Source organism: Anolis sagrei, chromosome 11, assembly GCF_037176765.1.
Source record: "Anolis sagrei isolate rAnoSag1 chromosome 11, rAnoSag1.mat, whole genome shotgun sequence".
Taxonomy (NCBI): domain Eukaryota; kingdom Metazoa; phylum Chordata; class Lepidosauria; order Squamata; family Dactyloidae; genus Anolis; species Anolis sagrei.
In genome coordinates, this window is record NC_090031.1 from 7675649 (window position 1) to 7697500 (window position 21852).

The 21852-nt window shown below is 47.4% G+C and overlaps 1 protein-coding gene across 2 annotated transcripts in view; it reads left to right on the forward strand.

Annotated features, from left to right (window-relative positions):
• Positions 1-21852, forward strand: part of LMX1B (LIM homeobox transcription factor 1 beta) — a 227484-nt gene that overhangs the window by 179970 nt on the left and 25662 nt on the right. For both annotated transcript variants that reach the window (XM_067471839.1, XM_067471838.1), the window contains exons 3-6: positions 12806-13038; positions 13145-13323; positions 14773-14850; positions 14966-15032. In XM_067471839.1, coding sequence (XP_067327940.1) covers positions 12806-13038; positions 13145-13323; positions 14773-14850; positions 14966-15032 — 557 coding nt within the window. The remainder of the gene's footprint in view (positions 1-12805; positions 13039-13144; positions 13324-14772; positions 14851-14965; positions 15033-21852) is intronic.

Genomic DNA, 21852 nt, shown 5'->3' on the forward strand with positions numbered 1-21852 from the left:
GTGGCTCCGGTCATTCCTCGAGGGCCGGTCTCAGAAGGTGTTACTGGGGGACTCCTGTTCTACCCCACAACCTTTGTTTTGTGGGGTTCCTCAGGGTTCAATACTATCCCCCATGTTGTTTAACATCTACATGAAACCGCTGGGCGAGATCATCCGGAGTTTCGGGGTGCGGTGTCATCTGTACGCAGATGATGTCCAACTCTGTCACTCCTTCCCACCTGCTACTAAGGAGGCTGTCGAGGTCCTGAACCGGTGCTTGGCCGCTGTGACGGTCTGGATGGGGGCGAACAAATTGAAATTGAATCCAGACAAGACAGAGGTACTCCTGGTCAGTCGCAGGGCCGAACAGGGTATAGGGTTACAGCCTGTGTTAGACGGGGTCGCACTCCCCCTGAAGACACAGGTTCGCAGTTTGGGTGTGATCCTGGACTCATCGCTGAGCCTGGATCCCCAGGTTTCAGCGGTGACCAGGGGAGCATTCGCACAGTTAAGACTCGTGCGCCAACTGCGACCGTACCTTGGGAAGTCTGACTTGGCCACGGTAGTCCACGCTCTGGTTACATCCCGCCTTGACTACTGCAACGCTCTCTACGTGGGGTTGCCTTTGAAGACGGCCCGGAAGCTCCAACTAGTCCAACGGGCGGCAGCCATGGTATTAACAGGAGCAGGGCGCAGGGAGCATACAACTCCTCTGCTGTACCAGCTCCACTGGCTACCGATTAGCTACCGGGCCCAATTCAAAGTGCTGGCTTTGGCCTTTAAAGCACTAAACGGTTCTGGCCCTACATATCTATCCGAACGTATCTCGGCCTATCAGCCCACCAGGACCCTAAGATCTTCGGGAGAGGCCCTTCTCTCCATCCCGCCTGCTTCACAGGTGCGGCTCGCGGGAACGAGAGACAGGGCCTTTTCTGTGGTGGCCCCGCGGCTTTGGAATGCCCTCCCTATAGAGATAAGATCAGCCACCTCGCTGATGGCATTTCGGAAAAAACTGAAAACATGGATGTTTGAGCAAGCATTCGGCTAATCCGATGCGATGAAGTTTTTGATCAAGGACTGGCAATCATAGACAACGAAATTGGATTATGATTTTAATTAAGAGATGCATTGGTCTGTATTGGTGGCCCAATACTGTGTATTGTATATGTATGTGTTTTATATTTTTAATCGGAATTATTGTTGTTTTTAAATGTTGTAAACCGCAATGAGTCGCCGTTTTAGGCTGAGATATTAGCGGTATACAAGTGTACTAAATAAATAAATAAAATGCTTTGGAAAGTTGCTAGTGTTGGCTGGGAGAGGAGAAAGAGTGCACATCTGCCTCTCCTCTAGAGTAAAACAGCTTTAAGAAGCAGTAAACCTAGTCTCCTCCTCTACAAATAGCAGGGAAACTTAAGAGTGGTAACACTGGGCACTTCCAGGCAGCACTAAATCACGGGTTTTAAACAGGGACAAAAAAAAATCCCGGGACTTCAGAAGAGGTCCACATACTGACCTGCTGATCCTGAGATTTCTGCCTCCATTGTGCAGACTTGATACTTAGTTGTGAGATTTAGAGGTTCCCAAGATGGCCGCTGTTGGGCTTCCGCTGGAAACTTAAACATGTGGATATGCGAAGAATCACTGCAGTGAATCATTCCAAAAGTTCCCATCTTTATCCTGGCCAGAGAAACTGTGCCGCCCAGACGTTTCATGAAATATCTGCCACACAAACAAAGTTGACAGGGTAGGACCACTTCTGCCCAAGTCAGCACTGCACAATCAAATAGGAGCACACACTTTCAAGTCAGGGACAGAACTTTGTCGTTATCGACACTTTTTAGAGCCTGGCCATCTGTCCAGACAGATTGGGTTGTCTGGACAACAGCATAGTGTTCCTGGTTGCTCTTCTTGTGAAAAGATGAACAACATTGAGTAGCGGGCCACAGCTTTGTCCTGGCCAGAGAAAATGTCCCTTCTACGTGTTTCATGAAATTTCTGGCACACAAAGAAAGTTTTAGCCTTTTACTCAAGTGTCACCTTCTTTTTAGGAACAGACCAATCAGGAACAAACATCTAAAGCCTGGGAACAAACCCAGATTTCCGATCGCAGGGACATACAGACATGCAAAGATCCGCATATTCGGCTCAAAATCTCACGTTTTTTGCCTTTTGTAGCAATTACTTCTGGGTAGGCTGTTAAGAATTGTGGGAATTGAAGTCCAAAACATCTGGAGGGTTGAAGTTTTCCATGCCTGGTCTATACAGTAGGTCCCATTGTGTTCAATTTTCTACTATTCTGCTTTGTTTACTTTATTTTGCCACTGTATATAGTTTATTGTAATGTAATTTTTGTTGTTGTATTTTGCACTTTATTTTGCTGTATTGTATCTTTGGGCATGGCCTCATGTTAGCCGCCCTTCGAGGAGATGGTGGCGGGGTATAAATAAAGTTTATCAATTATTATTATTATTATTATTATTATTACATTTTATTTATTATTATTATTATTATTATTAAGGAGCCCCCGGTGGCGCAGTGGGTTAAACCACTGAACTGCTAAACATGTTGACTAGATAGTGTCTAGATCTAGGGAAGTAATGCTCCCCATGCTCTATTCCTCTTTGGTTAGACGACACCTGGAATATTGTGTCCAATTCTGGGCACCAGAATTCAAGAGAGATATTGCCAAGCTGGAATGTGTCCAGAGGAGGGCGACTCAAATGATCAAGGGTCTGGACAACAAACCCTATGAGGAGCAGCTTAAGGAGTTGGGGATGTTTAGCCTGAAGAAGAGAAGGCTAAGAGAAGATATGATAGCCATGTATAAATATGTGAGAGGAAGCCACAGGGAGGAGGGAGCAAGCTTGTTTTCTGCTTCCTTGGAGACTAGGGCAATGGCTTCAAACTACAAGAGAGGAGATTCCATCTAAACATGAGGAAGAACTTCCTGACTGTGAGAGCCGTTCAGCAGTGGAACTCTCTGTCCCGGAGTGTGGTGGAGGCTCCTTCTTTGGAAGCTTTTAAACAGATGCTGGATGGCCATCTGTCAGGGGTGATTTGAATGCAGCATTCCTGCTTCTTGGCAGAATGGGGTTGGACTGGATGGCCCATGAGGTCTCTTCCAACTCTTTGATTCTATGATTCTATGAAAGATCGCAGGTTCAAATCCGGGGAGTGGCGTCAGCTTCCGCTGTCAGCCCCAGCTTCTGCCAACCTAGCAGTTCGAAAACATGCAAATGTGAGTAGATCAATAGGTACCGCTCTGGCGGGAAGGTAACGACGCTCCATGCAGTCATGCTGGCCATATGACTTTGGAGGTGTCTATAGACAACGCTGGCTCTTCGTTTAGAAATGGAGAGGTGAATGACACCCCAGAGTTGGACACGACTGGAATGAATGTCAGGGGAAAACCTTTACCTTTACCTATTATTATTATTATTATTATTGAGCCCCTGGTAGCACAGTGGGTTAAACCCTTGTGCCGGCAGGACTGAAGACCAACAGGTCGCAGGTTCGAATCCAGGGAGAGGCGGATGAGCTCCCTCTATCAGCTCCAGCTCCTCATGCGGGGACAGCAGAGAAGCCTCCCACAAGGATGATAAAAACATCAAATCATCCAGGGCAACGTCCTTGCAGACGGCCAATTCTCTCACACCAGGAGTCACTCCTGACACGACAAAATATTATTATTATTATTATTATTATTATTATTATTATTACTATTAAGGAGGTGGAAACTCTTTGGCTGAGTGAGCTAAGTTTGTACAGGTGAGGATGGAAATATGTTGGGCACTTAATTCCTTACGACGCTCCGTCGCAACATGTCTTCTAAGGCTGCAAAAACAAAAGCTACCCAGAAACCTCTGCCTCTCGTTGCCTTTGTCCATTTCCAAAGTTTAGCCTGAAACTACAGTTCCTTTTCCCGCCTATCCATATAATTGCTGCGCATTAATGCATTTGGCTTTTTAATTGCAACCGCTCTTGCTTTTGGGGTTTGGATTTTTTTTCCGAACCCAACCAGTCCCCTTGAACTTTTCGTTGTTGTTGTTGTTGTTGTTCTCCTCGTTTTTAATCTTTCCCTCTCTCTCCCTCATAATCGTTTCTCAGCTCCAGAGCAGATTAGAGGGAAATTGCATCCATAATCTGCAGCGTGCCATTGCGGCGCTTGTAAAAGAGCGAATGGGTGTTAAAATCCCAAAGGTGGAGCGCGAGGAGGCAATCCGGAGGCTTTGCAAATGAAGGATGGTTTTAATTCCCTTCTCCCAGCCATAATTTGATTCCTCATCCATTTTGCCATCAAAGCGCTGGGAGGGAAGGATGCCACTGAATCAGAGCAGGAGACAGTGATGGAACGGGCCGAGCGTCAATTATCGGGCCCAAAATGAAGCCGAGGGTGCATTCATTTGGCTTCATTGCAATGAGGTCTTGGAGCAAAGGCAACCATTTCCCCCTTCCTCTTTGAACGTGAGGCTAACGAAATCCTTACAGATGAAAACTTGGACACGTATGAAAGATGAAAACTTGGACACGTATATTCGAGGACATGTGTTGTCATGATTAAAGAGACAAACAAATACAAAGGACTTCCTCACATTGAAGCTGGGAAGTGTTTGGTAGAGTAGAGCTCAGTCTGACTCGGTTTTGAAATGAAACGGATGATTTCCCTGCCTTCATCACACTGTTAAAAGTATCTGTGTTACTCAGTTGTACTCCGCATTCTTTCTGTAGATTTGCCATCACACTGTAATCGCTAGGCACTACTCACCATCTCTTCCCCATGTTCTTTGTGTGGGGGGAAGACCCCCTCTCTTTGAATTATTATTATTATTAGTTCTTCCATACATTTTCAGAGAAATCATGGCACATCCCATTCTACAAACAGTTCAGACCATTGTGGTAGACTAACTTGTAAATGTATGTCTTCAATTCTGAAAGCAAAGAAACAGGGAGGGAAAGCGGTGATGCTCTCTCTTTCTCTCTCTCTCTCTCTCATGGCTGTCCCACAGAGAAAGGTGTGGACCTTGGAAAACTATAGCTCCCAGGACTGCATAGTATGGAGCGATGGTATTTCAAGTAAGGTCCAGCTGCATTCATTTCACTGCGTAGATGCACCCACAGAAGGTTCGTGGACATTGGGAAACTGCAGTTCCCAAGACTATCTCATGGAGATGTGGTATTTAAAGGAAGGTCCAACTGTATTCATTCCACAGTGTAGATGCACCCAGAGAAGGGTATGGACCTTAGGAAACTATAACTCCCAGGATGACAGCATCACATGGGGCCATGGTATTTAAAGTGGCATGCAAGGGCATTCATTTCATAGTGTAAATTCGCCCAGAGAAGGGTATGGACCTTAGGTAACTATAACTCTCAGGAGGACTCCATCGCATGGAGCCATGGCATTTAAAGTGGCATGGAAGGGTATTCATTCCATAGTGTAAATGCACCCAGAGAAGAGTATGAACCTTGGAAACTATAACTCCCAAGAGGACTCCCTCGCATGGGGCCATGGCATTTAAAGTGGCATGCAAGGGTATTTATTCCATAGTGTAAATGCACCCAGAGAAGGGTATGGACCTTGGGTAACTATAATTTCCAGGAGGACTCCATCACATGGGGGCATGATATTTAAAGTGGCATGCAATGGTATTCATTCCATAGTGTAAATGCACCCAGAGAAGGGTATGGACCTTGGGTAACTATAATTTCCAGGAGGACTCCATCACATGGGGGCATGGTATTTAAAGTGGCATGCAAGGGTATTCATTCCATAGTGTAAATGCACCCAGAGAAGGGTATGGACCTTGGGAAACTATAACACCCAGGAGGACTCCATCGCATGGAGCCATGGCATTTAAAATGGCATGCAAGGGTATTCATTCCATAGTGTAAATGCACCCAGAGAAGGGTATGGACCTTGAAAAACTATAACTCCTAGGAGAACTCCATCACATGGGGGCATGGCATTTAAAGTAGCATGCAAGCGTATTCATTCCATAGTGTTACCTAGGGCCGCCTCTGCATATACATATAGACATACATACACATATAGACACAAGCACACACATAAACACAATATACATAACACATATAAACACAGAAATACACAAATATATACACATGTATACACACATATATACACACATGCACACACACATATACACCTATCTATCTATCTATCTATCTATCTATCTATCTATTTGTGTATACATTTGTGTATACATTTGTGTATATGTGTATATATGTGTGTTTGCATATATAGATAGATATAGATATATACACATATACACACATACACACATACATAAAACATATATACAGACTGGGCCACAGCAACGCGTGACAGGGGACGACTAGTATATATATGACTACCATAGAAACAAAAGAACCAATGAATGAAATCACACCCAATTTGGCAACAAAACGTCTCACAACACAAGGAGTGACCATCACTCAAAAAATTATGATTTTGTCATTCGGGAGTTGTAGTTGCTGGGATTTATAATTCGCCTATAATCAAAAAGCATTCTGAACTCCACCAACAATGGAAGTGAACCAAACGTTGCATAATAGGACTCCCATAACCAACAGAAAATACTGGAAGGGTTTGGTGGACATTGATCTTGAGTTTGGGAGTTGTAGTTCACCTACATCCAGAGACTACCAATGATGGATCTGGACCAAACTTGGCATGAGTATTCCATATGCCCAAATATGAACACAGATGAAGTTTGGGGGAAATAGACCTTGGCATTTGGGAGTTGTAGTTACTGGGATTTATAGTTCACCTACAATCATAGAGCGTTCTGAACCCCACCAATGACAGAATTGGGGCAAACTTCCCACACAGAACCCCCCATGACCAACAGAAACTCTTTTCTAAAGGTGAGGAGGGATGAAGATGAACTAAGTTCTCCGGAGAGTGAGTTCCACAGGCGGGGGGCCACCACCAAGAAGGCCCCGTCCTTGCCAAGCGTGTTTTTTAATGTTTTATGGTGATGTAAACCTGGGTTATAAGTGCAACCTGTGTTTGATAAAATTAAAAAATAAATTCGAGCCCAATTCAACCAGTTGAGCCAGGTTCCCACTGATGGCGGGGTCCTGTTTAGCGAACCTCTTGAACCGCACTTAATGTGAACAGTAAACCCAACACTCTTATCTCTCTCTCTCTCTTTCTCTCGCTGCACCGTAAATGAGTTATAAGAAAACCATTACAATCTATTTGCCCCACAAACAGGAGGAAATTAAAGACCCGGGCGAAACGATTGAAAAAGCAAAGGTTAGTTCGTTAGGACATTATTATAAGAGCAAACAGTGCCAAACGGTGATTTGAGGCAGTCGGATTTAAAAAAGCAAGATAACAAACCAAGAGGTAATAAATCAGCCGTGGATATAGCGAGGGGGAAAAATAGTCCCACCAGATGGCTTCTGTCCTGCCGTAAGGAAAATGGCAATGGCCTCGTTTCCACTGCAGTGGCACTTTATAGCTTCCTAGGAACATCCAGAACCATATCTATATTGCAACCTCTTCCGGCAGTGGATATGAACAACCCTTTGGCTAATTAATCTGGGGATGTGTGCCTCCATGAGCATGGCGTGCATATGTTGTTGTCAACTGCAAGTTGACTTTGGCTTGTGACAATTCTATGAACAAGAGGTCACTTGCAGTCCTGTCCAGGTCTTGCAAACTTAAGGTAGTGGTTAGCTTGATTGATTCTCCCCATTTTGGGTGTGCTTTCCCCCTTTTCTGCCACCATCTAGCTTGCCAAGTATTTACCTTTTCTCGTGTGCTCTGTCTTCTCATGTTATGGCCAAAGTACAACAGGTTGAGTTTAGTCATGCCAGTTTCTATTATTATTATTATTATTATTATTATTATTATTATTATTATTATTTGAAACACAACAAGATGAGTCCACAGGAGACACGCTGCTGGCTGTTGTATTGGATCACCTGTCAGACACTTCCCAAGTGTCTAGGACTGTGTGATGTATCGGCGAATAATACGTGCAGATCCCAGTAAGGTGGCCTTTTGCAGCTGGCAGATGGTAATCTTGTCAGTGCCAATTGTGTTTAAGTGCAGGCCAAGGTCTTTAGGCACTGTACCCAGTGTGCCGATCACCACTGGGACCACCTTGACTGGTTTTGCAGTTCGATCTTTAACTCCTCATATCATGTCAGCTTTTCCAGTTGTTTCTCTTCAATCCTACTGTCACCTGGGATTGCAACATCGACAATTCATACTTTGTATTATTATTATTATTATTATTATTATTATTATACTACTACTACTACTACTACTACTACTACTACGACTACTAGCCATCCCCTGCCACATAGCCCACATAGGGGTTCAGTGTGGAAGGTTTGGCCCAATTCTGTCATGGGTGGGGTTCAGAATGCTCTGTGATTATAGGTGAACTATTAATCCCTGCAACTACAACTCCCAAATGTCAAGATTCTATTTTCTCCAAACTCCACCAGTTTTCACTTTTGGGCATATTGAGTATTTGTGTAGAGTTTGGTCCAGATCCATCATTGTTTGAGTCCACAGTGATCTCTAGATGTAGGTAAACTACAACTCCCAAACTCAACGTCAATGCCCACCAAACTCTTCTAGTGTTTTCTGTTGATCATGGGAGTTCTGTGTCCCAAGATTGGTTCAATTCTATCGTTGGTGGAGTTTCAGAATGCTCTTTTATTGTAGGTGAACTATAAATCCCAGCAACTACAACTCCCAAATGACAAAATCAGTTTTTTGAGTGAAGGACATACATTGGGTTGTTAGGTGTCTTGTGTCCAAATTTGGTGTCAGTTCATCCAGTGGTTTTTGAGTTCTGTTAATCCAACAAACGAACATTACATGTTTATTTATATAGATTATTTAATAATTATTCCAATCCCAGGTGATAGAAGAATTGACGAGAAGCAACTGGAAAAGCTGGCACGATATAATATAATATATTGCATGTACATATAACTTGTAAGCCACTCCGAGTCCCCTTTGGGGCAAAATATAATGGTAAATAAATAAGTCCGACATGCCCAAAATGGGTTTCTGAGATTGAGTGGGGATTCAAATGCTCATTTCCCAGGGTCCTGATCCAATGTGCAAACTGTTGCTGGAGTCAATATATTTCAGCTTAAGCTGGTGTCAAAGGATATGTTCTGGAGGAAAGATAATTGCAATGTGCCGTGGCCTCTTAGTGGTGCATTGAAATAGGTGCCGGGGTGTTCCAGGGGTGTAGCATGGAAGCATGCCTTTGTGTCTCAATGGAAATGCGTCGGTCAAGTCCACACAAATCGATCTCTAATTTAGCTCTGCAACTGGGAGAGTTGAGCTAAACGCACACAGCCGGAAACCGACCTTGACAAACGGCCTGGGCTGCTATCTCTCGATCAAGACCACAGCTCATTAGGTGTCTCGGGCGTCTGAACACAGGGTAGTAAACCTGTTGAAGGGTTGCAAGGGAGGCTGAGCAGACCGCCCGGTAAAGGGTTTCCAATCCAAGCAATTAATGTGGTACAAGAGAAGCAAAAAAAGTCAGACAGAGACGAGGGTCTCTCCATCCTCTGTGTTCTGCTTGCCGCACTCACAACCCAGAAGAATTGTTTCACTAGCTTGTTTTGAAAAAGTTTTTAATGCTGTAAATCAGCAATTAATTCTACAAAAGGTTGTGGGTAAACTACAACTTACATCATGCCAGGTTAACCCCACAAATCTCCATCATTAAAGTGTGTTATGTTGGGCAAGTTTGCTCTAGATGCATCATCGGTGGAGTTCAGTGCGCTCTCTGGCTGTAGAGTAAACTACAACTCCCAAACACCTCCAATAGGTTCGGTTGGTCATAGAGGTTCTGTGTGCCAAGTTTGGTCCAGATCCATCATCAGTGGAGGTCACACTTTCTCTGGTTGTGGGTGAACTACAGCTCCCAGAAAGGAAGGTCAGTTCCCCCCTCCAAATCTCTCCAGTAATCAAATTTCAATGGTCACACTTTCTCTGTTTGTGGGTGAACTACAGCTCCCAGAAAGTAAGGTCAGTTCCCCCTCAACCCCTCCAGAAATCAAATTTCAACATACCAGGTATGTGTGCCAAGTTTAGTCCAGATCCATTGGTGTTTGGGTTCACAGTGCTCTCTGGATGTAGGTGAACTACAACTCCCTCAAATCAAGGTGAATTTCTCCCAAAGGCCTCCAGTATATATTGCTCTGTGTACCAAGTTTGGTCCAATTCCATCTTTGGTGGAATTCAGCGATGCTCATTGATTGTAGGTGAACTATAAATCCCAATAACTACAACTCCAAATGTCCAGACCAATTACCCTAAAATCCACCAGTATTCATATTTGGGCATATAGGGTATGCGTGCCAAGTTTGGTCGAGATCCATTGTGTTTTGAGTTCATAGTATGCTGTGGATGTAGGTGAACTACAACTCCTATAAATCCCTCCAAAGACCTCCAGTATTTGTTATCGGTCATGAGGTTTCTGTGTGCCAAGTTAGTTCCAGGTTCATAGTTGGTGGAGTTCAGAGTGTTCTTAGATTGTAGTTGAACTTATACATCCCAGGACCTACAACTCCTATACATCATGGTGAATTCTCCCCAAACCTCTCTAGTATGCTCAGTTGCTGATCAATTCCTCTGTTTGCTGTGTGCCAGAGAAAAGAATAGGAAAGGGTTAAGGGAGAGGCAGTGGGCGAGGTCATGCAAATTCCACACCAATAGAGAGAGTCAGAAACACTGGGATGTCCGTGGTGGAGGAAGAACAGAAAATCTAGGGTAAAATTGTCCCCGTATGGAAGCTTTCACTTGGGTGGTAGGTAATATGTTGTTGGTGGAGGACATTAGCAGGGAACTTGGACATGTTTGTGGCACTCACTATAACTTGTAATGTCATTGGAGGGAAGGCCTTTGGTGTCTCCTGAGTCCTGAGAGCTATAGTTGTTTGTGGGGGCAGGAGGTTGTCTGTATAAGTGGACACCCCAGCCACGTACACAAATACATATCTTCACTTTTATTGTGTGTATAGATAGAAAGACAGATTATTATTGTTGTTATTGTTATTATTTTTATTATTATTACTAGCTGTACCCGCCACGCGTTGCTGTGGCCAACCTTCCCTCCCTCTTTCTCTCCTTCCCTCTTTCCTTCCTTTCCTCCTTTTCTTTCCCTATCTCTCTTCTTTCTTCTATCTCTACCTGTTTGTTTCCTTCATTTCTTTGCTCTTTGGTTACATCCTTCCTTCCTTCCTTCCTTCCTTCCTTCCCTATCTTTTGTTCCTTCTCTCCTTCCTTCCCTCTCTTTTTCCTTTCACTTTTTTATTTCCTCCTCCCCTTCCTTGCTTCTCTATCTTTCTATCTTTCCTTCTTTCCCTACCTGCTTCTCTCCTTCCTTCCTTCCTTCCTTCCTTCCTTCCTTCCTTCCTTCTCTAGTTACTTCTTGACTGTCTCTTCCATTTAATATTGTATTTATATCTTAGGAAGAAGGAAAGGAAGGAGGGAAAGAATGGAGGGGAATGACGAAAGGAGGGAGGGAAGGAAATGAAGAAAGGGAAAGAAGGAGGAAAGGGAGGGATGGAGGGAGGGAGGAAAAGAAGGAAAGGAAGAAGGAAAGACGGACAGGAAGGAAGGAAGGAAGGAAGGAAGGAAGGAAGGAAAAAGGGAGGGAGGGAGGGAAAGAAGGGAAAGTAGGAAAAAAAGAAGGACAGGAAGGGAGGGAGGAGAAGGAAGGAAGGAAGGAGGAAGGAAGGAGGGAAAGAAAGGAGGGGGTGAAGAAAGGAGGAAAGGGGAATAAAATGAAGCAAGGAAATGAAGGGGAAGGAAATGAAGCAAGGGAAAGAAGAAGGAAAGGGAGGAAGGGAGGGAGGAAAAGAAGGAAAGGAAGAAGGAAGGAGGGACAGGAAGGAAGGAAAAAGGGAGGGAGGGGGGGAAAGAAGGGAAGGCAGGGAAAAAAGGACAGGGAGGGAGGGAGGGAGGGAGGGAAGAGAAGGGAGGAAGGAGGAAGGAAGGAAGGAGGGAGGGAAAGAAAGGAGGGGGTGAAGAAAGGAGGGAGGGAAGGAAATGAAGGGGAAGTAAATGAAGAAAGGGAAAGAAGGAGGAAAGGGAGGGAGGGAGGAAAAGAAGAAAAGGAAGAAGGAAGGAGGGACAGGAAGGAAGGAAAAAGGAAGAGAGGGAAAGAAGGGAAGGTAGGGAAAAAAAGGTCAGGAAGGGAGGGAGGGAGGGAGGAGAAGGGAGGAAGGAGGAAGGAAGGAGGGAAAGAAAGGAGGGGGGTGAAGAAAGGAGGGAGGGAAGGAAATGAAGGGGAAGGCAATGAAGCAAGGGAAAGAAGGAGGAAAGGGAGGGAGGGAGGAAAAGAAGGAAAGGAAGAAGAAAGGAGGGACAGGAAGGATGGGAAGGAGGGAAAGAAGGAAAGGAAGGAGAAGGAAAGAAGAAAAGGAAAGAAAGGAAGGAAAGGGAGGAAAGAAGGGAAGGGAGGGAGAGAAGGAAGGCCCTTCATTCAAGCACCATGGACCTTCCTCGCCTCCTCCTCTCCTTCTTCCTTGCGTGGATGCTCCATTGCTGCTGCTTTCCCAACAGGGAAAGGAGGAGGAGGAGACTGCTCTCCTGACATAGGAGGGAAAGAGAAGGGGCTGCATGCGGCATGCCTCCACCTCCACTCCACTCGCTTGTGTGTGTGTGTGTGTGTGTGTGACAATTACTTTTTCCGATCAAGCTTCTGAATCTGCCTTGGTGGTCCCTCCATCCCGAATGTCCAACCCAGATTCCAGGGCTCCCTTTTGTGCCGAGGATCTAATGTTTTCCTCTTTGCTCTTGTCTTTGATAGACTCTTTGCTGCCAAGTGCAGTGGCTGCATGGAGAAGATCGCCCCCACGGAGTTTGTGATGCGGGCCCTGGAGTGCGTCTACCACCTAGGCTGCTTCTGTTGCTGTGTCTGTGAGCGACAACTGCGGAAAGGGGACGAGTTTGTGCTGAAGGAAGGGCAGTTGCTCTGCAAGAGTGACTATGAGAAGGAGAAGGATTTGCTCAGCTCCGTCAGTCCCGACGACTCCGATTCAGGTAAGCCCCGTGGAGACGTGCAAAAGTTGACCAACCATAAGGGAACATCACATCACCAGTAGGGTCCCAACCTGCGTCATCATGTCTGTTTTTCCTCAATCCACAGTGAAAAGTGATGACGAAGATGGAGATGTCAAACCAACCAAAGGCCAAACAAACCCAGGGAAGGGCGGTGACGATGGAAAGGATCCAAGGAGGCCCAAGCGGCCACGGACAATACTCACAACGCAGCAAAGGAGAGCTTTCAAAGCGTCTTTTGAAGTGTCCTCTAAACCTTGTCGGAAGGTATGGATTTTTCAGTGGCAACACCTTGGCATGTCTGGAAGGTCGCCACTAATAACTGCATTACTGTATTCCTGAGATCTTAGCAAAACCCATCATTTGCACTGCTTTTGGAAGTCTCTTCCCACCAGAAGTGCCCTCACATCAAGTAGACTTCTGGGGGGCTAAACACATGAACATCTTCACTGAAGAACATCTGAAAAGGTCCTACATCACTGGTTCCCAACATTTTGTGGACTAGGGACCACTTTGACCAGGGACCACTTTGACCAGGGACTATTTGACCAGGGACCTCTTTGGGCAGGGACTATTTGACCAAGGTCTATTTGACCAGGGACCAGGGACCAGGTACCACTTTGACCAGGGACCACTTTGATCAGGGACTATTTGACCAATGTCTATTTGACCAGGGACCACTTTGACCAGGGACTATTTGACCAGGGACCACTTTGACCAAGGACTGTTTGACCAGGAACCACTTAACCAGGTACCACTTTGACCAGGGACTATTTGACCAGGGTCTATTTGACCAGGGGCCACTTGACTAGGGACCACTTTGACCAGGAACTGTTTGACCAGGAACCACTTAACCAGGTACCACTTTGACCAGGGACTATTTGACCAGGGTCTATTTGACCAGGGTCTATTTGACCAGGGGCCACTTGACTAGGGACCACTTTGACCAGGAACTGTTTGACCAGGAACCACTTAACCAGGTACCACTTTGACCAGGGACCACTTTGACCAGGGACTATTTGACCAGGGTCTATTTGACCAGGGGCCACTTGACCAGGGAGTACTTTGACCAGGATCTATTTGACCAGGGACCACTTTGACCAGGGTCTATTTGACCAGGGGCCACTTTGACCAGGGACTGTTTGACCAGAGACCACTTTGACCAGGGACCATTTTTACCAGGGACCACTTTGACCAGGGACTACTTTGACCAGGGACTATTTGACCAGGTACCACTTTGACCAGGGACCACTTGACCAGAGACCACTTTGACCAGGGACCATTTTTACCAGGGACTATTTGACCAGGGTCTATTTGACCAGAGCCCACTTTGACCAGGGACCACTCTCCAACATTAGTACCAAAAGCGTTATGTATCCATTTTTGGTCAAATTTAGATTTGGTTTGTTTATTTGGGGTGCTGATTCAGAAAATTGCATTGGATAGACCACATCAGCTCTAGTTTCTGATGCAGAGCATATGCCATCCAGTAATCTCCACGTGCTCGCCCACAGAAAACCATATTTAGTAATCTTTCGTGGGTAGTCAGTCCTTCCCGACATTCCCATTTTGTGAGACCAGTCACTGTCGTTAACCACGTGATTTTGAGGCAACAATATAGTAATGGTGAGGTTGCGGACCGTATTTTCGTTCTTGCGGACCAGTAGTGGTCTGTAGACCACACAAGGAAACTCATTCTATTTCCTTTCTCTGCAGGTCAGGGAGACGCTAGCAGCTGAAACAGGTCTCAGTGTTCGTGTTGTCCAAGTGTGGTTTCAGAATCAGAGAGCAAAGGTAAGATCTGGCTGAAAAAGGAAGAATGAGATGGTGAAATATAGATATGCAGCAGCTTGAGGAGACAGTTTGGAGTGGATAGCCCTGTTTATTCTTCACTTCCTTTCCTTTTCAGATGAAGAAACTGGCCCGGCGGCATCAGCAGCAGCAGGAACAGCAGAATTCACAGCGGCTGGGTCAAGGTGAACCTAAGTTTTTCATGTAGAGACCTTAATGATCCCTACATATTCTCTATACCAGTGGTTCTCAAACTGTGCTCCGCGGAGACCTTAGAGTGCCCCGTTGGGTTTCTGCTATTATTATTGTTATTATTATCATTGTTATTATTATTATTACAAAGGTTTGGTGGCCATCTGTTGGGGGTGCTTTGATCGTGCTTTTCCAGTATTGCGGAAGGGCTGGATGGCCCCTGGGTTCTAAAGTTAGAGTTGCCCTCCATCAGTGGTTCCCGACCATTTTTTGATCAGGGACCACTTTGAACAGGGACCACTCGACCAGAGACCATTTTGACTAGGGACTATTTGACTAGGGTCTATTTGACCAGAGACCACTTTGACCAGGGACTACTTGACCAGGGTCTATTTGACTAGGGACCACTTGACCAGGTAGCACTTTGACCAGGGACTATTTGACCAGGGTCTATTTGACCAGGGACCACTTAACCAGGTATCACTATGACCAGGGACCACTTTGACCAGGGACTATTTAACCAAGGTCTATTTGACCAGGTGCCACTTGACCAGGTACCACTTTGACCAGGGTCTATTTGACCAGGGGTCACTTGACCAGGGACCACTTGACCAGGGACTATTTGACCAGGAACCACTTAACCAGGTACCACTTTGACCAGGGACCACTTTGACCAGGGACTATTTGACCAAGGACCACTTTGACTAGGGACCACTTGACTAGGGACCACTTTGACCAGGGACTGTTTGACCAGGAACCACTTAACCAGGTACCACTTTGACCAGGGACCACTTTGACCAGGGACTATTTGACCAAGGACCACTTTGACTAGGGACCACTTGACTATTTATTTATTTATTTAGTACACTTGTATACCGCTAATATCTCAGCCTGTGCGGCGACTCATTGCGGTTTACAACATATTTAAAAATACAATATTCACTTTAAAAATATAAAATAAAATATAAAAATACATACATATACATACATAGTATTGGGCCACCAATACAGACCGGAACATCTCATAGTTAAAGTCGTAATCCAATTCGTTATCCTTGATTGCTAGTCCATGATCAAAACATCATCACATCGGAATTAGTTGAAAACTTGCTCGAACATCCAAGTTTTCAGTTTTTTCCGAAATGCCATTAGCGAGGTGGCTGATCTTATTTCAGTAGGGAGGGCATTCCAAAGCCGGGGGGCCACCACAGAAAAGGCCCTATTTCTCGTTCCCGCAAGCCGCACTTGTGAAGCAGGCGGGATGGAGAGAAGGGCTTCTCCTGAAGATCTTAGGGTCCTGGTGGGCTGATAGGCCGAGATACGTTCGGATAGGTATGTAGGGCCAGAACCGTTTAGGGCTTTAAAGGCCAAAGCCAGCACTTTGAATTGGGCTCGGTAGCTAATCGGTAGCCAGTGGAGCTGGTACAGCAGAGGAGTTGTATGCTCCCTGCGCCCTGCTCCTGTTAATACCATGGCTGCCGCCCGTTGGACTAATTGGAGCTTCCGGGCCGTCTTCAAAGGCAACCCCACGTAGAGAGCGTTGCAGTAGTCAAGGCGGGATGTAACCAGAGCGTGGACTACCGTGGCCAAGTCAGACTTCCCAAGGTACGGTCGCAGTTGGCGCACGAGTCTTAACTGTGCGAATGCTCCCCTGGTCACCGCCGAAACCTGGGGATCCAGGCTCAGCGATGAGTCCAGGATCACACCCAAACTGCGAACCTGTGTCTTCAGGGGGAGTGCGACCCCGTCTAACACAGGCTGTAACCCTATACCCTGTTCGGCCCTGCGACTGACCAGGAGTACCTCTGTCTTGTCTGGATTCAATTTCAATTTGTTCGCCCCCATCCAGACCGTCACAGCGGCCAAGCACCGGTTCAGGACCTCGACAGCCTCCTTAGTAGCGGGTGGGAAGGAGTGACAGAGCTGGACATCATCTGCGTACAGATGACACCGCACCCCGAAACTCCGGATGATCTCGCCCAGCGGCTTCATGTAGATGTTAAACAACATGGGGGACAGTATTGAACCCTGAGGAACCCCACAAAACAAAGGTTGTGGGGTAGAACAGGAGTCCCCCAGTGACACCTTCTGAGACCGACCCTCGAGGAATGACCGGAGCCACTGCAGAGCAGTACCTCCGAGACCCATTCCCGCGAGGCGTCCCAGAAGGATACCATGGTCGACGGTATCGAAGGCCGCTGAGAGGTCGAGTAGCACCAACAGGGACACACTCCCCCTGTCGAGCTCCCGACGGAGATCATCCACTAAGGCGACCAAGGCTGTCTCGGTACCATGTCCCGGCCTAAAGCCAGACTGTGCCGGGTCTAGATAATCCGTGTCTACCAAGAATGCCTGGAGTTGTGAGGCCACCACACGTTCCATGACTTTGCCCAAAAAGGGAAGATTGGAAACAGGCCGATAGTTTACCAATTGAGTGGGGTCCAGTGATGGTTTCTTCAACAGCGGTTTTATCACAGCTTGCTTTAAGCTGGCTGGAAAAATGCCTTCCCGAAGGGAGGCATTAACCACCACCTTAACCCACTCGGCCAATCCCCCTCTGGCCTCCTTTAGAAGCCAGGATGGGCAGGGGTCTAGGATGCATGTGGTAGCTCTCATTCCTCCAAGCACCTTGTCCACATCCTCGGTTTGAACCAATTGAAATGAATCCATCAAAATCGGACAAGCAGATGCTCGTGTTACATCCTCAGAGACTGCCGTTAATATGGTGTCCAGTCCAGAGCGGATCAAAGCGACTTTGTCTGTAAAGAACCGAGCAAAAGCTTCACAGCGAGCTGCCGCGTCATCAGGGCACCCATCCTGAATGGTGGGTTTTAAAAGGCCTCTGACAACTCGGAACAGTTCAGCCGGACGGTTCTTTGCAGACGCAATAGTGGCCGCAAAGAAAGTTTTCTTTGCGGCTCTTATTGCCGCAGCATATGACCTTAAAAAGGACACAAACCGTGTTCGGTTTGGCTCGCTCGGATCCGAACGCCACACGCTCTCTAGTTCCCTCTTCTTTCGCTTCAACACCGCCAGCTCCTCAGTAAACCAAGGAGCTGGTTTAGTTCGGCTACTTGAGAGGGGACGTTCTGGAGCGATCGTGTCTATTGCCCTGGTCATCTCCCCATTCCAGAGAGCGACCAGGGCATCAACAGGATCACCAACCGAGGTGGCGGGGAAATCCCCAAGAGCCATCAGGAATCCTTCCGGATCCATAAGCCTCCTGGGGCGGACCAATTTAATAGGTCCTCCACCTCTGTGGAGGTTAGGGGGCGCAGTAAGTCTAAAGCTGACCAGGTGGTGGTCGGTCCATGGCAACGGAGAGATGGATAACTCCTCAACACCGCCACCTTCCTCCCATCCCTGGCAGAAAACCAAGTCCAATGTATGTCCAGCACTGTGGGTGGGGCCAGATACTTGTTGGGACAGACCCATGGTCGCCATGGTAGACATGAAGTCCTGAGCCGCTCCCGTTAGGGCAGCCTCGGCGTGGACGTTGAAGTCCCCCAGCACAAGCAGCCGTTGGGACTCCAATGCCAGGTCCGAGACTACCCCCGCTAGCTCAGGTAGGGAGACTGTAGTGCAGCGAGGTGGACGGTACACTAGCAGAATCCCTAATCTGTCCCGGTCACCCACCCTCAGGTGGACGCATTCAAAATTTGTTGACTGCGGGATGGGGGTCCTGGTCAGAGAAATGGAATCTCTATAGACTACTGCAACCCCGCCTCCCCGCCCTCCGGATCTCGGTTGATGCTGCACAGAGAACCCGGGTGGACAAAGCTGGGTCAAGTTTACACCTCCAGCTTCGTCCAGCCAGGTCTCTGTGATGCACGCCAGATCTGCCCGTTCATCCAGGATTAAATCCTGGATGAAAGTTGTTTTACCATTGACAGATCTGGCGTTCAACAGCACCACTTTCAATCCTGAGGGACCGCCATCCTGGTTACACCTACTTACCGTATCAGGAGACCGATTTGGGATTACTAATGTTGTTCCACGTTCCCTAGGCCGAATTAAAGGTCTCCTTTTCCCGTATCTCCCCTTCCCCACCACGACTTCTATGGGGGCTCCTCGGTTAACGGAAGCCTCTCCCTCCTCCATGACGCATTTGATGCTTATAATAATAAACCAAGGATCATTGCGGTTTGCATGCCATGTTACAATTTCAGTTTGCCATAGCTTTGCCTTCCAAGTGGTCTTCGGTCCTGTTAGGCTGTATTCGAGTTCCCTCGTGCTATTCCATTTCTTCTTACCCACATATGCAATTAGCAACCAAATTAACAGATGCCAAGAAGTAGATGGTGGCATGAGTAGTAATTGTTAAGCACAGTCAGGGCAGGGTTAAGCTGTTGAAATACAGATGGAAACTTATTTCAGCACAACACAGTAGAACAACAAATACATGCGATGGCTTAAATTAACCCAAGGTGTTAACTAAAGTGCGTCATGGAGGCCTGATTCAACACTAGCTGTATCAATCAAATTAAAGTGCTATAGTTGGTTAAGTGCACAAAGAAGTAGTTTAAAGTGCTAATGGCATAAAGTGCAAGATCACAACAATTAATAAAATACACGATGTAACCAACTGGTCATGGAATCAAGATTAGTTAGCAACCATCAGGAACGGTCAGCACAAATTAAGATGGTCAACATAGACTACAATAATAGTCAATAAAAGCAGAGGTAATTGGCACCGTCAAGAATGATTAGCACACTCAAAAATAGATAGCAAGGTTAAGAAAGATTAAGGTGCTAAAGCTCATATAAAATAATAGTCCACTGATGTAATAGGTTAAGGTGCTGATAGTATAAATGCTAGTAACCCACAAAATTGGAGACAATGAGATGCCGGAAGATGGCAATAATTAAACCAAAACAAGGATGGCCCACACGGTTTTCCGGATTTGGTGGGTTGCCCGGCGAGATGATAAAAACTCGAGCAATGGCGGCAGATTACTCCCAGAGGGATGGAGGAGCTGGGGCGCTGGAAAACGGCAGATCAGCGAACCGGCGCAATGAAGAACTCCCTCGAATGCCAGGCCGGACGTCCTTAATTGTTGGGCCGGAGCCGGAGCCGGAACGCCGGGCTGATGACCGAGCACCGGGTGGGTGACAGGAAGGGACGACCAAGTGTCCGGCAGAGCCGGGGCCAACGCGTCGGGCCACGGCAGGCAGCAAGCACACGGGAGACCGGCGCGCCAGAGATCGATGCGCCGGAGGCCCAACCAAGCGCCAAGTCGAACGGCAGCAACTGGGGCCGCGAAGGGTTGGCGGGGCAGGCGCGCCAAGGACCACAGCAACAGTTCCACAACGGAGGCCCTGCAGGACACCAGGCCAGAGGCACTAGCGGCCGATGGAATCGAGGCCAAACGCCAGCTGGGGTTATTGAAGGGTCGCGTCAATTGCCGCGGTAGCAGCACCGGCCGGGCAGGGGGCTACTCACCCTTCACAGCTCCCTGAGAAGGGGAAGGCTCCCACCGTGGCCTTAGCTACGATGATGGTGGTGGCAGTGTCAGCAGCAATGGCGGCAGCAGCTCTCACCCGGTTGCTTGTCCCCTCCCGGGGGCAGCTCTGCCGCGGCCCAATCGGATGGCAGAGTGGCGGTAAAGGCCCAGCTGGAACACGCGGCGCTCGCGGCGGCGGCCTCAGAGGTGGCTTTGGCAACAGCACAGGCCCTGACACGTCCCTCCTCAGCACTCTGAGGAGGGGATGGACTCTGGCAGCAATTTCGCTGCGGCAAGGGCGACCGCAGCAGCGGCAACAACAGCGGTCTGTCTGTCTATCTCCTCTCGGTCTCCAGCACTGAGTTCTCAAGAAGTAGCTACACAAATAGATGTCAAAGGAGCAACTTCGTAGGAGTAGCTCCAAGCACTGAGTTCTCCAGAAGCAGCTACACCAATAGATATCGAAGGAGCAACTTCGCAAGAGTAGCTCCAAGCACTGAGTTCTCAAGTTCTCAAGAAGCAGGCAGGATGATAGTAAGGTGCAGCTGGGAGGCAGAGGTTTTAAAGCCTCCTTTCCGGGCTTGCTTATCTCACCAGTGTGGAGGCGAGGCCCACCAGTGTGGAGGCGAGGCCCACCTAGTCGCCTCCACCAGTGTGGAGGCGACTAGGGACCACTTTGACCAGGGACTATTTGACCAGGGTCTATTTGACCAGGAACACCTTATTATTACAAAGGTTTGGTGGCCATCTGTTGGGGGTGCTTTGATCGTGCTTTTCCAGTATTGCGGAAGGGCTGGATGGCCCCTGGGTTCTAAAGTTAGAGTTTCCCTCCTAAAGATTGTCCATGTCTGAGATAGATAGATAGATAGATAGATAGATAGATAGATAGATAGATTGTATGAAAGGTAAAATTTTCCCCTGACATTAAGTCCAGCCGTGTCCCACTCTGGGGTGTGGTGCTCATCTCCATTTCTCAGCCAAAGAGCCGGCGTTGTCCGTAGATACCTCCTAGGTCATGTGGACGACATGACTGCATGGAGCGCCGTTACCTTCCCGCCAGAGCGGTATCTACTGGTCTACTCACATTTGCATGTTTTCGAACTGCTAGGTTGGAGAAGCTGGGGCTGACATGGGGGCTCACGGCGCTCCCCGGTCAACGAGTACTCTAGTTGGAACTAGCTAAGGGAATTCAGGTGGTTTGTTGTTCATTAATTCAGTCGTTTCCGACTCTTCATGACTTCATAGACCAGTCCACGCCAGAGCTCCTTGTCGGTCGTCACCATCCCCAGCTCCTTCAAGGTCAATCCAGTCAATTCATCCATCTTGCCCTTGGTCGGCCCCTCTTCCTTTTTCCTTCCATTTTCCCCAG